This window comes from Lepisma saccharinum, chromosome 28 (assembly GCF_977018435.1).
Source record: "Lepisma saccharinum chromosome 28, izLepSacc3.1, whole genome shotgun sequence".
Taxonomy (NCBI): Eukaryota; Metazoa; Arthropoda; class Insecta; order Zygentoma; family Lepismatidae; genus Lepisma; species Lepisma saccharinum.
In genome coordinates this window covers 5,035,375-5,055,885 of record NC_139256.1, presented here as the reverse complement: position 1 = coordinate 5,055,885, position 20,511 = coordinate 5,035,375, and the positions used below count along the sequence as shown (strand labels likewise).

Sequence of the window (20,511 nt, the reverse complement as noted above, 5' to 3'; positions counted from 1 at the left end):
TTTAAGGCAGAAACGAGACTTCCAAAGTTGCGAGGCTAGCGTTGCGCTGAAAACACGCCGCCGCCATGTTACTACGTCACTCCTTAGGGAGAGCTCGTTTGTCGTTTGTCGTCTGCTTCGAGCGTCCAGTTCCGGATGGGTAGCCCACAGTGAACGAACACGTGCAGCAGTTTTACAAATCTGTACCGATTTAAATAATGGAAGAAGGAGCGATAGGAGAAAGGAAAGCTATGCTTTGTAATGATCATTCTTCTATGAAATATCCGTGCTGCTCACGTGCAAGATAAATAAAATGGTTCAGCTGCGTGTGTTCTCAGGCCATGCGAAAAATATTGCTTATAAAATTGGTTGCTGACCAGACACTCAAAAATATTTTTAAACTTATATTTATCGATATTTACCGTAACCTATGTAGTGCAAAATAGGAATTTTCACATTCTTCACTTTATTTATTCTTTTCCATAAAGCAATTTCAGTTTGTGTTCCATTTCTGTTGCGCAAATTATGATCAAATATTTTTGTGCAGATAAGAGAATATACACTGAGAAGATTACATCAGTTGCACAGTACATATCTATACTTAGTTTATGTATAATTATTACAAGGAAATAATGTGTATATAACCATGGGCGTATTTAAGGGGGATTCAACGGGTCCAACCCCCTCTTTTTTTTGGTTCACTAAAATTACCAGTTTCCTTGTTCTATCCGCTTGTTCATAAAAAAATCCTTCGGACTTATTTCATTCTCTTAAATTAGAGACGTATAGGACGGGATACGGATGGGAAGGAAATTTCGGTAATTCCACACACCAGATGGGACTGCAGATCAATATCTGCAATTTCCTGATAGTTTCGGAATTTCTGCGATAAGAAACTGCATTGAGACTATCAAATCAGTTATTTCCCCCCCCCCCCTCGAATCATATTAAAGAAATTTGGTTCTTAAAAACTTAGTGACACAAGATGAACAGAAAAGTATCAATACTTCGTGACTACAAACACACAACTTTGTCGGGTCCAACATCCCCTCCCCCCATGCTTCCCAACAAGCTTCTGGCCAGCAGTGTCCTGGATTTTCACTTACGAAATAAAGCAACCCTAATCATACCAAAAGTTGATCCATCTCTCCCCCCCGTGAACTATATATACACGCCCATGTGTATAACAATATCCCATACTGAAATGGTACGATATAATTATTTTGAATTTTGTACGGTGAAAAAAGGAACCTCATCTCGTTACCCCGAACGCATTAATTGGTTGGTTCACAACTTCACCACTAAGGATCCTATCGAGACGAGACATGGCAGCCATGGTCTCGTTCTCGTTGAGAGTTGTAAATGTCTGTCTCGTGTTTATTTGTAAATGTCCCATTGACAGTCTCGTCTCAATGTATAAACATCCGTCTCGGTTTGAGAGGGCAATTCTCGTTCTCGTCTCAAGTCTAGAGAAATATAGAATTAAGAACGTATGCAGGGGCTTATCATTATAAATACAAAAAAAACCTTTCTTAATATTATTATTATTATTATTATTATTATTATTGTTTGACTCCTCGTTTCGACGGTACAGCTCTCGAAAACTAAATATTATCCTGCTTATATATACAAACCAAACTGCAGATTCAGAATTACCAGGAATGAACTGGCGTTGTAATTATTATACACAAAATTCATGATTTATCTGAGGAAGTCGCATGTTCCAGGTTTGACATTCGACCTGGGCATGACTGTTTCCTTGTGAGTGACATTTCATTGAACAGGAAATTGTTACATGGGAGGATGTTTGCTCGAGACTTTGGGAACAGCTAGGGGAATGCTTCTATTGTTAATGTTAGTGTTGCTCACGAGTCGAGGCATGTTTCGTCTCGTCTCATAAAAGGAGATGGGACAAGTGAATGTTTTCGAAATGAGATGGGACAGAAGAAAAATTTCGTCTCTTCATGGCAGGTTGGGTGATACTTAGATTGTGCAGTTGGTGGTAGTGTGTGTGTGTGGGGGGGGAGTACTCCTGCACCTCGACTTCGAATACAGCTTGTAGTTATTCATCTTCATTGTAGCGATTAGCCAAAAGTGGGAAGAAATGTGATGTTAGAGATAATACATAATAAATTAACCATGCGTTCTAATCGTTGATGTTAAACAAAGTGAACGGAAAAGCGACGTAAAAGTAGGCTAAATACCAAAAGTTGCAATATACTGTATATATTAACTGAAGAAAACTGTCAGTTACTGCAGGAAATTTAAAAACTCACCGTACCTTTTTATACCGTATCACCTCTTATATTGCAGAAATTGGCGTGTAAACCAGTGTGTTCTAAAAGTATTATCTTAAAATTTGTGAAGAAAATATTATGACGAAAATAACTGTAATTCCAGAAAAGGCATTCCTATAACATTAAGTTCTTGCCAGTCAGAACTAACCTATGTATTCGTAATGAACAAGGCTGTTCACGTGTTCAGCCATTGACTGTTACAAGGTTTGCTTTGTCACCCTAATGGGAAAACCCTCTACCGAGTGGCTGAATTATAGTAAATACTACTATACTGCTAGGGTATAATTCATCTCCAAGAAATGGAGCACAGATTTTTGCACTGGAAGTTGTAAGATACTTGTTTTACACAGTAACAAGTGAATTTTCTGTCGCTTCCGCGGCTCATGCTAAGTTGACGGGACGAGCAGAAGCCCCGCCTTCACGCATTTCTAAGTGATGACGTCAGAGGACCTCCTGTCTGTGGAGAGGACGTTTTCAAATCCGTGACGTAGGAGGTGAATTTCAGCAGTGTTTGAAGGCGTGTTTCTCGAGAACCGAAACAAATATCGCCGAGATATTTTGCACATCTCATGTTTCTGTCATTCTCTGTAAAATGAATGGATTTAAAACGTTTTTCATGTCAAAGTGGAAATGTCCATTATACTGGCCATGGGGCCAGTCGCTAGAGCCTCGTTAGTCTGCAGTCCAGGGTGTACTACGTGGAAGTGAGGTTGACTATTGGGTGCACTACGTGGAAGAAGCACCCCTTACACCCTTTTTTTAAAAAATTTTAAATATTATTTTTTTTTACCGTCTTAAGAAACGCACTAGACGAAAGCGTCAGTCCACACAGATGATGCACGCGCATTGTATACATTGCATACAATTTTCACGAACAAACTAGTTTCGCAGTCCATGCGTTTCGTAGTACGAGAACGAACTTGACGCATTGCACGAACTTCAAATATTCATGCCCGGACTTAAACAGCCCATGCCATAATTCATTTAACCACAAGTTTAAATGTGTTTAATGCTCAGGATTTTTGTAAGGTGCAGTTTTTACCATATTTCCTGCATTTGACTATTATTATTTTTTTCTTAATACTAGACCAAAGGGGTTTATGAATCCCACCAACTAGTAGCGACGCTGTATATGAATTGGCCACACTGATGCTGTATGTCTATGCGAAAATGGGTAAATTGGGTAAATTGTGCATCAAGAAGCTTTTATTGGTTTTATGTTGCATGGAAAAACACGTTTTGTCAACGCGTATGTTAAAAGTGATAGTAGTAGTGAAAATATGTTTCAAGTTTACAACGCAACGTTGACGTGAGAAAAAGGAGGGAATCAGGTGGAAATGGGGCTAGCGATAATTCCGAAGGATTCCTCAATTAAGATGAGTTTTTGTACATTTGCCTTGAAAATCCTTACTTCACTTGCACTTCCTTCGATCTTATTTTACAGTTGGTTTTAAGGCAATGTCTTATTTTCAACTTCAGACAGTGATCAACTTATTTTTATTTTTGAAACGTTATTGTATTCAAGTCAACCATGGTTGCATTTTATGTTTTTTGTTATTTTACGTCGCATTTCTGCCTCTTTTGGTTAATTGCAATGATGAGAATGATTGATGATGAGAAGGCCACAGTAGTATTCTTCAATCCTTCCATCGTCATCTCAATTTATCAACCAGTCAGTTGATAAAATGTATTTTATTTTATTCTTGTTATTTAGCTTCGCTTTTCTGTCACCTTTGGCTAACCGCGACGGAAGGATGAAATTGATGAAGGGGCGCTCCCAATGAACATCCATGCCCAGGCTGGTATTCGAACCCTAGACCCAGGCACATAGCCACGGGGTGGGCTGAACCCCCCCCCCCCCCACGAAATCGTACAAATTAATCGTTTGAAATAATGCGTAGCGGTAATTAATTTTACTTCCTTGGCAGGAATAAATGTCTTTAATAAGTTGTAATACATATACTGAGAAACTTCATGGCTTCTACCCCCTACTTTTCCGCCTATAGATGACGGCTTCTGATAAGGGATGTCCCCTTCCCCCGAAAAAAATTCTGGCTACGGTCCTGCCGGGAACTCTGGCCTCTAGCGCACTGTGCTAACCACTCAGCCGCTAAGGTCGACGATAAAATGTATTTGTGTACAAAATAAGTAACTGCCTCCCCGATGGCGTAATGGTAACGTTGTCGCCTTGTAATAAAGAGGTCTCGGGTTCGATACCCGGTGTAGGCACATTGTACAGTGGTTCGGATCTCACTTTAAACTGTAAGTCTAGTCCCGATTAGCCTATCTGTGCATAAAGTGGACTAAAAATAACATTTCAAACAAAATAAGTAAGGAGATGGTTATTACTATTTCGGTCTTGCATTCTTCATAAGTAATTGTAAATTAACAGTTGTCTACTCGGTTTTGGTGGGAATTGAAATGATTGGATAACATTTTTAGAATCTTACAACAGTTAGGTAAGTTAATTTGGTTCATTTCGTATGTTTAGTTATGAATATCATAGTTTACAATCGTTTTATACCTGGTGGAGGCACATAGTGGTTCGGATCCCACTTTAAGCTGTAGGTCCAGTCCCGATTAGCCTTACTGTGCATAAAGTGGACTTAGAACACCAATTCAATCAATCATAGTTTGCAATCATATTACATGGGATGATTTATATGTTAAAAATTTGCTCCTTTTCCCCCTTATTATTGTGGGTATTTATCTTGAAGGTATAATTTAAATATTTGTATTGGGCCTCCCCGATGGCGCAGTGGTAGCGTCACCGCCTTGTAATCAAGGGCTCCCGGGTTCGATACCTGGTGGAGGCACAAGTGGTTCGGATCCCACTTTAAACTGCAGGTCCGGTCCCGATTAGCCTTACTGTGCATAAAGTGGACTTAAAACACTAACTCAACATAACTTAAATATTTGTATCAATTTTTCATTCTTCTGAAAATTAACAACCTGCGACAAACTTGACGATATCTTCGGAAATAAGTAAGTCTAATGAAATATACTGTTAAATTCCAACAAATTATTTTAGTAATTAAATTTCAAATGTTTCTAATTACTTCATTTTAAAACTACAGCAATCCCTTGTTAGACAATCAGTGATGATTAGATGAAATGTTGAAGCGACACTCACAAAGAACACCCAAGAATTTGAACCTGGGACCTTCGGTCGTGATATTGAAAATCGACCAAGGCCACCGAACGGGCTGATCCCCATGAAATAAGGGAAACTAGATAATTAATGCTCTTTTAGCTCAAATATTCATTTTCGTACGGTGTTATGGGTTGTATTAAATGGAACTGATAGCTATGTTGTCAATCACTTTCCTTGGGTTATGCCATTTGCGTACATAACAAGGGCGCCCGCAGATGGGGGCCAGGTGGGGCAATTGCCCCCTTGAGAAGTCTGGGAAGACTACACACAATTCGAATTTTGAAATTGTAGTGTGAAAACGTGGACGAGGGGTGTTTAGAAGATAGTAGATTAAGCGGTCTCTGATATCTGATGTTTTTATGAGATTTTTTTTTTAACTGGGGAAAGCATCACCTCACTCCTCCCTCCACTCTGAGGACTCCTCCCCTTCCTGAGAAAAAATCCTGCGGGCGGCCTTGGTACTTACAATGCGTGTTTGTGGGGGGCCGTGCCGCTTTTCGCTTTGGTCTGAAAGCTTCCTTAGAGTTCATGTGTTCCCCGACCTTTAAAAAGATTTCACACCAATCGAACTCAGACTTGTGCGGCCTGTCATGCCGCTACGGTGTGAGTTTCTTCGGTATATTGTAAATCTGTCCTTTCCAAGCCACACGTGTCACCAGTCGCTTCGGTCTGAAATTTCCTTTAACAACCTTGCTTCTCAGGACATGATGCACATGATATAGTTGATGACGGACCTTTAATACAGGTTTAGTAAAACAGAATTTGTACAGTTCTGTAATAATATAATTATAATTTAAATGTATGTTAAGTTGCTCGGTAGATGGCAGTGAGACGCTGCCGCGTGAACTATTAGTCATATGCATGACGTAATAGGACTGAACTCTGTGTCTTCGTTGAGTTGAGTTGGTGTTTTAAGCCCACTTTATGCACAGTAAGGCTAATCGGGACTGCACCTACAGTTTAAACTGGGATCCGAATAACTATGTGACTCCACCTGGTTAATTACAGGGCGACGACGCTACCACGGCTTCATCAGGGAGGCCGATCGGTGTCTTCGTGTGTATGAGAGCGGCTACAAGTGGTGGTACAGGGAGGTTATTTCAGTCGTTCACCGCCAGCGTGACGGCCGTTCCGCGGACTCTTCATGCAACAGGTCCCGGCAAATTGCGTTCAGGAAGTCCGTAACAGAAACCGCTTGTTTTGTAATGTTTCCACTTTTCACAATTACAGTTACAATTACAATTGAAATAAGCACGTACCTTGTCGCACGGATGCAGGAAAAGGTGTCCTCCCAAATACAAATATTTCCGGCACCTTATTTCTGACATCTAATCTTAGATTAGACATCGCTACTTTATCCTCAGTTGACAGAAAGGGAAGACAGCATCCCGGCGCATAAAGCAAACCGAAAGCGTAAAATGATATTTAAAAGTAATAATAATGATGATCACTAACCTCCTGTGTTATAAGAGATGTTGAAAATGACTTCCTTCAACAGCAATACAACACGTTTCTTAGGTTCAAGAGATCCTGTCTATCGTAATCCCTGACCACTTTTCTGCAAGAATTCGTTTTCACGTAATTATCGTACATAAAAACTCTATGTTCAAGACTATATTTGTTTAACGACATAAGTAATGAATGAATAACAATTAACACACAATAAAGCACTGGCCACGAGTAAGCACATTACAATAACACAGTATAAGCAACACGCGTACTGATAAATGAACAGAAGTGAACATGAACGTACACTGACGTCTGGTAGCCGACAGTGTTGCTAACCATTTTTCGGCAATGTCCCTACAGACGTAGTCAAAATGTCCCTACAACAGACCAAATGTCCCTACGCCAAGTAAAGTGACTAAAAAAAAAACACCTCATGAGCATGCAAACAGAAGATAAAATATACACATTTACTTACCAAATCTTTCTGCTCGGTGCTTCCACAATTAATGAAGGAGCGAATTTACAATACAGGACCTCTCCCCGATTTTTTGTAATATTTCGTATACTCACTAATTGAGGCCTCCTAATCACGAATTTGAAGTTAAAATTTGGGGGGTCACGTGTAGAAATTGCAAAATAAGTGACATTGAGTGGTCCGCGATCGGCACGATTGCTTATTATTTACCGGAAGATTTTGTGTTTCCAATACTTAAAAAACGAAATATACATTCCTGATATTACTACGACCCCAAATTTTAACTATGTTTGCCTATCCTAACCTAACCTAACCGTACCTGAATGGTTCGTGGGGCTATCCGTCAATGGTTTGTTGGGCTACCCGTGCATGTTTTTTTCGAGCCCAAATTTTAACTATGTTTGCCTAACCTAACTTAACCTAAACTTACCGAGAATGGTCAGTGGGGCTATTCCTGAATGGTTTTGCGGTAATTGTGATTACGAACCGATAAAAAATATTATTTTCGTAGCACTTTAACGGCAAACGTTCATCATCGAAGACGCCATTTTCGTATCCTGCAATTTTATGATTGATGTACTGTTGCCAAATTTACCTGTAATCAAATCAGTTCTTCTACATCGTGATTGTCGCTGTCACATGTAAGCACGTTCTTTGGGCAATATACTGAAATCCATAAGTTTATTAATTAGCCCACAGCCATCCTCCTGCACACTCCACCTAACAATCTGTACAACATTAACAACTTTTTTACTGTTCTCTTCCGCCATTCTTACACGATCCATGCTCTCCAAGTATGAAATCAACAGTGTGGCAACGCTGTAGACAGCGTAACTAATTGTAATTTGTTCATATCAACAAATATGGCTACCATACTTGTATACGGAGAATCATTGCGAGAATTGAAAAGCTTATTTTACAACTTCTACACGTTAATGAACATTTTTTCCCCCTCACCCCAACATGTTAACTTGAGATAAATAATCACGAATAATTATTTCGTGAGTATAAGACGTAGCATAGAAATTACAGAAGGGTCCGGTATTGTAAATTCTTGCCTTAATGAATAATAGGGGTGTGCTGGACAGAATTTTTTGGGTCGGGACGGGATCGGGACGGTAATTTTTTTAAATCCCGACATTCGGGACTGAAAAATTTGCAATTTCCCGACCAAGTCGGAAAATTTTCTGGACGGGAAATGTTCGAAATTTCCCGAAGCACTGGAAATCTCGAATTTTACAAGTCATTTTCACTTTAAGTGATTGTTTTTGCATTTCTAGAATAAAAACTTACAACTTTCGATAAGTTCCAGAAACTTACAAGGCAGAAAACGTCGAGAATTAACGACTTTTTAAAGTAAAGAATCCAGCACACCCCTAATGAATAACGTTGAGTCGTTTACTGTTGATTATGTTATTTGAAGTCATACATGCTGCTGCTGTGAAGAGATAGATGTTGGTTGGTGATGCTGTATTTCCTGCATTCTTTAACAATTTTGGTCCCATTTTATTTCCCTTTTTTGTTTTTGTATCACTTAACATTGAAAATATTCTTTCCGTTTCCGCGTTAGAATGCGGCAATGTTAGCACTATTTTCGCGAGAGTGGAAATGTTTTCAAAAAGGAACTTGCCTTGAAAGTTTTTGGTAACCGATAACATGTTCCAAAATTCTGATGGAGATCTGTTAGTTAGTTCTTTTTTCTCCTCCTCGCTAAAGTATCCAGATAAACTAATTCATAAAATGTAATTTACCAAGATTGAAAAAAGTACCTACGTTTTCCCTCATTTGGCAAAATCTGTCCCTACGTTCCTACGCGGGCGAAATTTAGTGAAAAGTCCCTATGCGTAGGGACATGTCCCTACGGTTGGCATCACTGCCGACACGTGCAGTATGAAGCGCCCTCTCGCGGCTGACAACTCACCCAACCCCCGATAAGCTGCAGGCGCTGTCGCGACAACTGAGAATAAAGTAGCGATGACTAATCTAAGATTAGATGTCAGAAATAAGGTGCCAGAAATATTTGTATTTGGGAGGACACCTTTTCCTGCATCCGTGCGACAAGGTACGTGCTTATTTCAATTGTAATTGTAACTGTAATTGTGAAAAGTGGAAACATTACAAAACAAGCGGTTTCTGTTACGGACTTCCTGAACGCAATTTGCCGGGACCTGTTGCATGAAGAGTCCGCGGAACGGCCGTCACTCTGGCGGTGAACGACTGAAATAACCTCCCTGTACTTCGTCGTCGTACAAATTGACAAGTGAACAGAACGTTACATTTTAAGAGTAGCTTCACTACAGCTACAGCTACATTTACCAGGAAGTAGCTACTCCTGTTCGCTACTCGCTACTTTTGCGCTACTTCTGCATAAAAAACTTAAAACAACCATAATATGGATATTCAAAAGAAGCCCCAGTATGATAAGCTAACTGGAAAACAGATTCTGTTATTTATTATCACGATTTGAGTCATTCGATGATTTTGATAGTAGTGTTACTTCAGTTACTTATTTTTACTATACCGTTTGAGAATAACGTACCTATCCGGGATTGATACCCGGTGGAGGCACATAGTGGTTCGGATCTCACTTTAAACTGTAGGCCCAGTCCCGATTACCCTTACTGTACATAAAGCGAACTTAAAGCGCCGACTCAATCAATCAATAATGTACCTATGTAAGTGGCATATCAATTCAAATTTGACATATGAGAATTGCACAATATAGGGTGTTATCCAAATTAATGATTATAATTAAACACAAATAAAATTTGGTAGGATTTTTATGTTTTTAATCAACATATTTTTCTTGAGAATAAACATTTCATTTTTTTAATAGACTGTTATGAAGACCGTATTTTGGACGAAAAATATATCTCACTGACTCTTTTTCAAGGACTATAATTGTCGTGAACATGATGGACAAACAGATTTTATGAATATCTAGATAATTATCATGTTTATCAAAATTAACTACAATATGATGTGAAAATGGGAATAACATTATAAATGTGATATTTATCTTCTTAGCCTCTAAACGGAATGTTAGTTGGGTATGAGGGGGGGAGTTATTACTGGGGGATGCGTTTATGGTATAAATGAGAAAGAGGTGGAGCAATGCTTTACATAAGCTTTCCTGTTGGGAATGCTTTCCAGTGGAAATTTGTCACCTTGTAAAGGGTTCTTTGACACCTCAGAGGGCCCCAGGTTCGATACTTGTCGGAGGCACATAGTGGTTCGGATCCAGTCTCAATTAGCTTATCTGTGTATGAAGTGGACTCAAAACAAAAACTAGGAAAGACGCCTAGTTGGGAGGATGGAGCCTCCTGCTCCTCGTCCCCCTTCCCCCCCGGCTCATCATTCTCAGTCATTCTCACAAGTCACAATTAGCCAAAAGTGGCAGAAATTCTCTAGATAAGAGAATTACTAAATAAACCATTCATCCTCATTGTCATGGTTGGCGAAATTTCAGAAAACCGACATAAAAGTAGGGAAAATACATACATTTGGAAACTGTATATTAACTAAAGAAAATTGTCGTTTCTGCAGGAAAGTCAATTACTCGTATATACTTTTTACAATCCCATAAAATATATTAAGGAAACTGACGTGTGAACCCGAGTGTTCTAAACGTATTGTAATTTTTAAATTAGTGAACAAATATTATGACGAAAATAATTGCAATTCCACGAAGTGTGTTCTATTGTTCTTGTAAAAATAATTCCTTGCTGGTGAGATCCTATATGCTGACAATGATCAATGCTGTTAACGTACTGAGTCATTGATTGCTGGCACTATTGCTTTGTCATTGTAGTGGAAAATGGATCGCTTGTTTTTGTACGGCAAGTTGTGTTTGACACAGTAATTAATGACATTTTGCTGTCTCTTACACCATGGATATCCACAGGATTTGTTCCGGGGGTGGCGCAAACGAGACATGTTTCTCCCCAAAATAGCGATGCAGCTCAAAAAAACCGTAGCTGTTAGCCAGAATAAATTCATATATAATAATAATAATAATAATCCGTCGCGCAACAGCCCATGAAGGGCCTAGGCATACCTAACGACTGCCAGTCTCCCTCCCACGCTTTCTTTCGTCACCTCTAAGCGTGGAGGTCTTCAACCAGTATTGGAATAGTCGGGGGGTCGGCCCGACGTATCCCCAGCCGTTATAGTAGGTCTCCATGACCGGATTACGCTCACTCACTCGGAGCTCCCCAATTTCCTCACGATGGTGGGTTGCCACCGGCCCTATACGTAGGCCGAATAAATTCCGACGAGAGCCGGATTCGAACCTACGCCGTCCCGCAGCGAACGATCTCAAGACGAGAAATTCAAACATATATATCAGTTAGTTATCTGGATATTAGAATTATACAGATACTAATGAAATAAATTACGTGGATATCTATAATATGCGATATCAATATATTTATAATCTAGATTATCCTTATTTTCATATAAGATACTTTGTCTCTATGAAGCTCCTGCAAAAGTACGAGTATGCGTTATTGTGGAAATTTTTTTATGCTGTTGCCACATTCAAAATCCACTTCAAACTGCTGATAAGAAATGTAGCTGTAGCGAAATTTTCGCTACAACTACAGGAGTTTTGTAGCTTCGCTACAGCTACAGCTACAGCTACAAATTTTGTAACTAGCTACAGTAGCGCCGCTACAAGTAGCGCGCTACTTCCGACCACTGCAAATTGATATATATATATATATATATATTGTAATATCCGTTATTATAATGGTTTCGTAAGGGTAAGCTGTGTGAGATTTCATTCATTCACTCACCACGGTATGAACACACTCCTGGACTTGGGAAAGTTACGCATGTGTTTGAATGGTGGGACGCCACTTCATACTTGTTTTTCTTATACACAAAATATAACAATTATTATTTCTTTGCCCTTGGCCTGAATGAACCTATATTAATCTCGATGTAATACGAGTAATTCTGATATGATGATACTCGTCATACACACAAATATTTCGATGACGACCCGTTGCACCGCCGATACTGACGACGGCAACACATTTAGTCAGGGTACTATAGAATCGTTCTACTAGCGTCTATAGAAGATAGAACGTCCATCTATAAGTTTCTGGAAACCGGAAATATAGACACTGGAAGCCCGTGCATATTTTTAAGTTAACTTTATTTGTAAGAGCTTTCATGGATAAGAGAAGATTCCTCCTTGCAATTCCTAAATCATCAAACGCTGTCTGCAAATAGTTTACTCCACCAAAGTCTCTACCCGTCTCTACTAGAATTTCTTCAGGACAGCGGCGGCGATTGGGTTCCAAAACTAGGGAGGTGGGCAAGGCAAGGCCACCCGATTGATTATTTCTCAGAGGGGGCAGTAGTGTTCAAAGTGGAGGGGGGCCTTGGCTGCTGCTTTCCCCCAGTTAAGAATATTCTCATAAAGCATCATATATTAGAGTTAACCTACTGTCTTTCATGTCACTTCTCGTCCATGTTTCCACGCTACAATTTTACCATTCTCATTGCATGAAGTCTTTCCAGATATCTAGGGAAGGGGGGCAAGTGCCCCTCTGAGGGCGCCCTTGGGGCAAGGTGCCAAAACTGGGGGGGGGGGGGGCAAGGACATATTACTTTCGCTTGGTAGTATGGTTTAGCATAGTGCGGGGACAAAAGCGGCAAAAAGTGTGTGTGAGCGTTCCAAGCGCTATCTTCTATAAATCGTTGCGCAAAACGATCCGAAGGTAACTTGTGCCGTTATTTCTTACTCTGTCCCGGGAATCTGTGGAGCAAGCGAAAGAAAATAAGTCCCTCAGCAAGTAGTGACTCGGAGGGCCCAACCAATGAACGCGTGGGAGGGAACTGGATTGCGTGGAGGGGGAAAAGCGACTGCAGCCACCCGCTGTTTCCCCTTCTCTGTTGTTGTGTGCGGCCATGCTCCAGATATTCCAAGGATAAAGAATATAGGTCTTGTTCCAGCCAAGTTAGCGACATTCGTCATAAAATTCTCTCCCGTACAGAGACTACTTTCTTAACTTTGCGACCCTCTTCTCGAAATCAGAAGCACCCTGGATTCCCGTGTACATTGCACCGTACCATGAAGGCGGTACGGGAGGTAGGGGCCCACACATTCTCGATCTCGGGTATTTGTGGAGGTGATGTGTTCAGAACCACGCTCCGGCTGCCTTTGCCACCCAGGTACCCATTTACTTGAGGGTGGGTCAACCCCGGGGCCATGTATGCAGATAAAAATCCGACCTTAGATCACCCACACCAGGAATCGAACCTGGGACTCCTGCGTGACAATCAGACGCCCTTCCGACTTCCAGTACCATAAACAAACTATGAATAATGCTATTGCTTCGAGTACAATTACGAAATATATTATCCGAATCCACCTAGTCCAGGATCCCCTATAGGGCGTGTACATAGAAATTCTTGTTAAGTTTCAACGGGTTATGGTATTGTCTTTCAGTGAGGAAACGTACAGAAAAATACAACACTAATTTGGTTCAGAGCCGAGTTTATGTTTTTTATTACTCGTACATGACGATATTTTTAATTTAATAACTTAACTTCAAATCAGGGGCGCCGACTTGTCAAAATTATTGGGGGGGGGGCTCTTATCACTGAAATAAATTAATGAATGACTCCCTCCCTCCCTTTTTTAAGTTTTGGCCTCAGTGTTCGGAATCTCGTAAAAGCCCATGAATTCCTCAAAAATATTAAAATTTTCAATTACTGTTCGAATGAAAAATGTCAATTGTTCACGGATGGATATATCACAAGTTTCGTCAACCATAATAGCAAAATATTCCCGACTTTTAATATCTGCTACCACGAAGTCCAAAACAGACCTCCCTAATATATCAATGATCTCGTCTTGAATGTCATGTGAGAGCCATTTGTAGCCAGAACGTCCCATATACTCTCCTAGTTCACGCACATCTTCTTTTGAAACTTTTTTTTAGTAAAAATGTTAACAATACTCATACTTATATAATTAGTATATAGTAATAATTCATGTGTTTCCTGTCTCTGGTCATAGCCCCCCAAAGTTGATGGTTTAGCGGTCTCAGCCCCCAAAAGTTGATGGTCTACAACATTTCAAATGTGTATTTAAAGTTAAATTCACGTGGCACAATTCAGAGTAAACTTTACAAGAGAAGCAGAATAATACACTAGATCCTGTTAAGCAAAATTATTTAGGGGGCTCTGTCACCACATCGTTAACATTGGGGGGGGGGGGGGCGGCTCGAGTTTCCTGTAATAATAATATATTTTAACTGGAGAGTCAAGTCTCTGTGATACCTCGTTACATGTTGCACCAGCACATGGAAGATAGTTGCAGGAGGAAGCTACTGGTATGCAGGCTCTGTTCTGAGCCATTCCCGAGGGAAGAGCTGAAGGGACATAAACGTCTGTGCGCTGAGGAGATAGTTGCGTGTAAGTACAGGTGTGGTTTCGTAACCAAGCGCAGCTATATATCCAAACACATGTCTGAAAGGTGTCCTATTGCTTGCAAATTGCCCCGTCTCGGATGTGGAGCAATGGTACAGAAGAAGAACATGGCCATTTCACACTACCGATCGAGTGTTGCCGATGCGGAAGATTGGTTGACTCACTAGCTTGATATGATCATTTTTGCCCTTTGTTCGAAGACCCTTGCGAAAATAACTGTGTGGTAAAATTGCCAAGAAGATCTCCGAGGGAACACATTCTTAAGGAGTGCCCTAAAATGTTGGTGGAGTGTGAATATTGCAACAACAAAGTGGGGAAAGGAACATTGATAGATCATCAACAGCAGTGTCGACGGTTTCACATTCCTAACCTTGAGAACTGTTCCTTTGCAGCACTTGGACGAAGCATGTAAAAATCAATCTGCTATCTGCCCTTATAAGCAACTTCGGAACAAGTTAGCTAGGGTAGAAGAATATATTAATAAAGAAACTGTGTACAATATGAAGAGAGATCGAATTATTGACGATGTCTGCAACAGGATTAAATTTCTTGAAACGAGGCCAGGGAGTGAAAAAGAATTGAATAAGGCCAGAAATGCCGCACGAGTTAATTTCGTGTAGATGGTTTCTGCATAACTTTAAAACCTTTCGATAACTAATAGGCCTACAATATTCATGATTATTCATGTCAATTTATTTGTGTCTACAAAAATTCTAGAATGACAGTGCATTAATAGCAGTGTTATGTTTTGGACCGTTTTAATATTTTAGACATACACTGTCATATACTTATTGCATATGTGTGCTCTTGTGAAGATGTATATGTATGGGGTATAATGTCCTACAACTAATTTAGTTTTTGAATCCAATAACATACATATTTAATTCAAAATATTTGTACAAAAAATCTTATTTTTTAAAAAATTATAGTATCGCCTTCCAAAATATTGTTATGTGTGCAATTAACTTGGGAAGCGTGAACTTAGATTGATAACACAAGAAATTAGACAGTGTGAACAAGTGTTAGAGTAAGAATATAACCAATTGAATATTAGTACAGATTACTTGTCTTGTTTTGAAGTTTTAAGTCCACTTTATGCACAGATAGGCTAATCGGGATTAGACCTACAGTTTAAAGTGGAATCTGAACCACTGTGCCATGTGCCTCCATCGATGACCGAACCCGGGATCCCTTGATTACAAGGCGACGACGTTACCACTACGCCATCGGGAGGCAAGAATAAAGATTACTAAACACGATGAATAACCTTTGGTAGACTATGAACAAAAATGCATACGAAAGAACAAGTACCTAGTGTTCATTAATTATAATTCAAAATCGTGTATATGATATTATTATTACTGGTATTATTGAATGGGCCTATTGCTAACGCAAAACATTTCTCGAACGATCAGTTGAGGACATATAATAATATCTGTAGAATTCCAATACATTAAAATTGTCATTTCATTGTTTATTTTGCTAATAATAAAATATTCTGAGGATTCTAGAATAGCTTCAGTTTATATATTTTTAATAATTTTCACTAATTACAACTGATACAAAACACAACTACATGAAGCAATTGACCAGTTCAAGAAAATAGTGGAACAATATTGTTGTGCAGTATATCAAATTGTGGAACATAATTCATTATATTCGTCTTCAAAAATATACAATCATGTAGACAGGGCTACAATATGCAAATAAAAAGTAATTTATAATTTATGAATCGAGTGATATTCTTATTACCAGAGACTGTTTCGTATATAAGAAAGTTTTTATTTCAAAACACTGCAGTCGGTGATGTGAAGCGTTGCGGATATTAAGGGTGAACAAAGGTCCATTTTTTATTGTTGTATCACATGCACTGAAGAATGTAGGAACTCATGCAACGTCTGAAAGGAGTTTACCTCGCCTCTAATACTCTGAATTTTGCTTTAGAATAGGACAGACGCTTGAAAAACTGCTGATTCCCGCAACTTGTATTTTGCAAGTTCGCCCCTAATATCATGTAATGTAGCACAAGGGTTTTGTCGGATCATGGTTGGATATTGTCGATTTAGATTGTATCTGGTTCATTTGCGCCTTACGTTTCGTTAGATGAATATATATCTATTTTCGTAGAATTTCAATAAAATTTTAATTGAATTGTATGAAATCGTGAAATACGTTGTGGTTATGAGAGATTATACAGGGTGGCTCAAAAAGTCACTTAACACCCCCAGTACAAGGCCACTGCAGCACGCAACGTGGAAATGGTGATGACCAATCGTTGCCAGGCCAATGGGGAACCACATTGACGCCACCCGCGCGGTCGTCGGCCATCTTGATGTCCGCCATCTGGAATTCAACTTCAGAATTTTAAATGGGAAGGGGGTGATATGATATATCAAATCAGGCTAGAATTTTACGAGAAATGCAATGGTGAAGGCTTTTTCGACCTATCTTTAACCAGTAAAAAGTTATGACTGAATTCTTGTACCAATTTGCTCCTTTTCGAGGTGTTAGAAAAATGCCTTAAAATGTGTTTAGCGCATCGGTAACACATCGAGTTCAAAGTGACGTCTAGGGAGAGAAGTTCGCATGCCATTGCACAAGATTTTAATCGGATACATCCATGAAGAGCTGCGCATTATGAATGGTTATCGCGAACAATTACAGTGTGACGCTTTCATTAAATGAAAAGTTCCTTCACAGTGACAAGGCTAATGTTTATGTTCATAAGGAAGTTCATAAACAGAATATTTGATACTTTTTTTCTGATAACCCATTTTCGACAGATCAAAGCTGAATGGTTAGTGCTGGTAAGTTAATGGTGTGGCGTGCTGTGTGGAACACGATTGGTTAGTCAATTTTCCATCAACGGAAACCTTAAATGCTTAGGGCTACTTGGATTTGTTAAATACACAGGTTTTTTCATCCTTGCTTATGGAAGAAAGTAATTTTTACAGAGTTTTTCTCAATAGGGAGGAACACCAGAACACTATGGGAACGTTGTGAAGCAGTTTCTGTCCAAAGTTAATTATCAGATGACAAGGGTCGCATATTCTGTTTATGAACTTCCTTATGAACATAAACATTACCCTTGTCACTGTGAAGGACTTTTCATTCAATGGAAGCGTCACACTGTAAATTGTTCGCGACAACCATTCATAACGCACAGCTCTTCGTGGATGTATCCGATTAAAATCGTGTGCAATGGCATGCGAACTTCTCTCCCTAGACATCACTTTGATCTCGATGCATTACCAATGCGCTAAACAAATTTTAAGGCCTTTTCTAACACCTCGAAAAGGAGCTAATTGGTACAAGAATTCAGTCATAACTTTTTACTGGTTAAAGATAGGTCGAAAAAGCCTTCACCATTGCATTTCTCGTAAATTTCTAGCCTGATTTGATATATCATATCACCCCTTCCCATGTAAAATTCTGAAGTTGAATTCAAGATGCGTACATTAAGATGGCCGCCGACCGCGAGGGTGGCGTCAATGTGGTTCCCCCTTGGTCTGACAACGATTAGTCATCACCATTTCCATGTTGCGCGCTGCAGTGGCCTTGTACCGAGGGTGTTAAGTGACTTTTTGAGCCACCCTGTATATGTATTTTTTTTAAAAAACGGAACCATTAAAATTACATTATTTAGGTTGACTATGTATTGCCAATCGATACTTTAAAAACGTCCATATTCTTTTCTTACGCAAGTTGGAAATCAGCGGAAATTGACGATCGTAGGTCGTGATTTGGTCAATCAACTGTTTACAGTGTACACGAAAAATCATTAGTTGTGCTTTTCTTGAAGTAACACTTTCTTCCGACAATGACAAACTTCAACCAAGAAAACCACTGCACTCAAGATCAACCCAATTAGTGTTGCAAAGAATATCGGCTTCAGGTTGTTCAGTGAGAGAATATTGTTGTTCTCTGCTTCTTCATGCAGTTTCCTTTCCTGCTTGGAAATGAACATTGTTTGACGATACCATTCGTCAACCAAACCGCTTTCCTTCATGCGAATAATCAACTGATTGATTCTTGGCAAGTACGGAAGACCTTTCTTCATGCCGTAAGATATGAGAAAAAGTCCGATTGGTTCTTGCACAGAATGAATCAATGAATTCTGCTCCTTTCTTGATAGCTGCATCGCGTTTTGATAGCTAAGGATTGAATTCACCCCGTACACTGCTAAATTCCTCTTTCGGACAATGTACCTCACGATATCATTCATTTCTCCTCCAGATGTAGTAAATTTTCTATAGAGTGCTCTCAGTAAGTTGTTTTCGGAATCCTTGAGAATGTACTCTAGCGATAGTGGTCTGGTGGTCACTTGCAGTTCTGACTTGAGGATTTCTTCAAGTGTGTCAATGCTTTTCTTGTGCCTAGGAATAGTCAGGAAACTAACCAGAACTGCTTGGTACATAGATTGAACGATGAGGGAAAAGAAAAGCCATAAAATGTAGATAATTCTCACAAACCTTTTCCGTGGTTGATATCCCACTGACTCCTGAAGCATCATCCCAATGTTCAAAGCCAATGAGTTCTGGATGTAGAGATCGTCATTTCCTGTACTCAACACCTTTCTGTAGATTTTGAACAACACTTCAACCACGAAAAGTGTGAGAAATATGAGGAACCAGATCTCTGGCTTAAAGGCAAGGAAGAAACCCATCCATTGTGGGATAATACTAGATTTGGGGACAAGGAAGTGGACTTTGTCAATCTTAACTGGCCATGAGAAATCAAGAGCTTTCATTCTCGCTGGCGAGACTAGCATTACATTGAATATGAGTTCGACAGTACCTTTGTCAACATCTCCAATAGCACCGGTCCATGAGCCATTTTTCAACATACCCCCAAAGTTCGGCTTTGGATACATGACTTCGTACGTTGGAGTAAAATTCATTCTCTCGATTATATTTTCAAATACTTTACCTGCAAAACCTGAATACACAGTGTTGCCAGACGATCCAGTTCTTATTCCATCAAACGGCAGAACCTTGAAACCAACCGTTCTGATGGGATAGCCGTAAAGATTATGGAGTTTATTTAACTTAAGTTTTTCTAAACTTCTTGAACCTATCTCACCATTTTCGTTGCAGTTCGCTAACAGTAAACCACCTTCCTTAAGAAACGGATTATTTCCAGCAATTAAAACTTTACTCTGATTCACTAATTGGCTGACTGGTGAAACTGTCACGACATTAATGAGATGAATCTTCCAAGTGTGAAAAAACATGTAGCGAATATCGTCTAGTGATAATGTTGAAGCATTTATAATAATAATAATGATAGTTTCACTGCTCAGTAAGTAGTTAAATTGAATCCATTTTATTATTACAGCCACATCGCTAACATTAGCTAAAAATAAGAAGCAAGTATGGATTTTCCATTCAAATCTTGTGTTGGAGGTATTCTTCTGATCTACAATAGAGAAAGGAGCCTGTATCTTTTGCAGAATAATCTTGGATGCGTGCCCGCTCGTTTCAATTTCTTCAGAATTCACTAAAAGAACGTTTTCTCCTCCAATTGATCTATGCACTGAAGCAGCACAAAGCAATAAGTTTCCATTGTAGTCGGCAGTATCTTCTAGTTCAAGTTTCTGAGTAGAGTACATTGCGTTCGTCAGCAAAAGTAGCGCAAAACTGTATTTCTGGTTTTCCATACTCCCTTTGCGTAATCCAGTCCTGCAAAGAAAAGTATTACAAAGTAATTAA

General features: G+C 39.4%; 1 protein-coding gene across 1 annotated transcript; it reads right to left on the bottom strand.

Annotated features, from left to right (window-relative positions):
• Positions 1-18,581: 18,581 nt before the first annotated feature.
• On the bottom strand, positions 18,582-20,033 carry LOC145980578 (glutamate receptor ionotropic, kainate glr-3-like). Its single transcript, XM_083113613.1, has one exon. The coding sequence runs from the start codon at positions 20,031-20,033 to the stop codon at positions 18,582-18,584; it is 1,452 nt and encodes a 483-aa protein (XP_082969739.1).
• Between the last annotated feature and the right edge of the window lie 478 nt (positions 20,034-20,511).

Excerpts from the sequence above, each read along its gene's own strand:
- LOC145980578 (XM_083113613.1), bottom strand. The coding sequence starts at position 20,033 with ATGTTTTTTCACACTTGGAAGATTCATCTCATTAATGTCGTGACAGTT.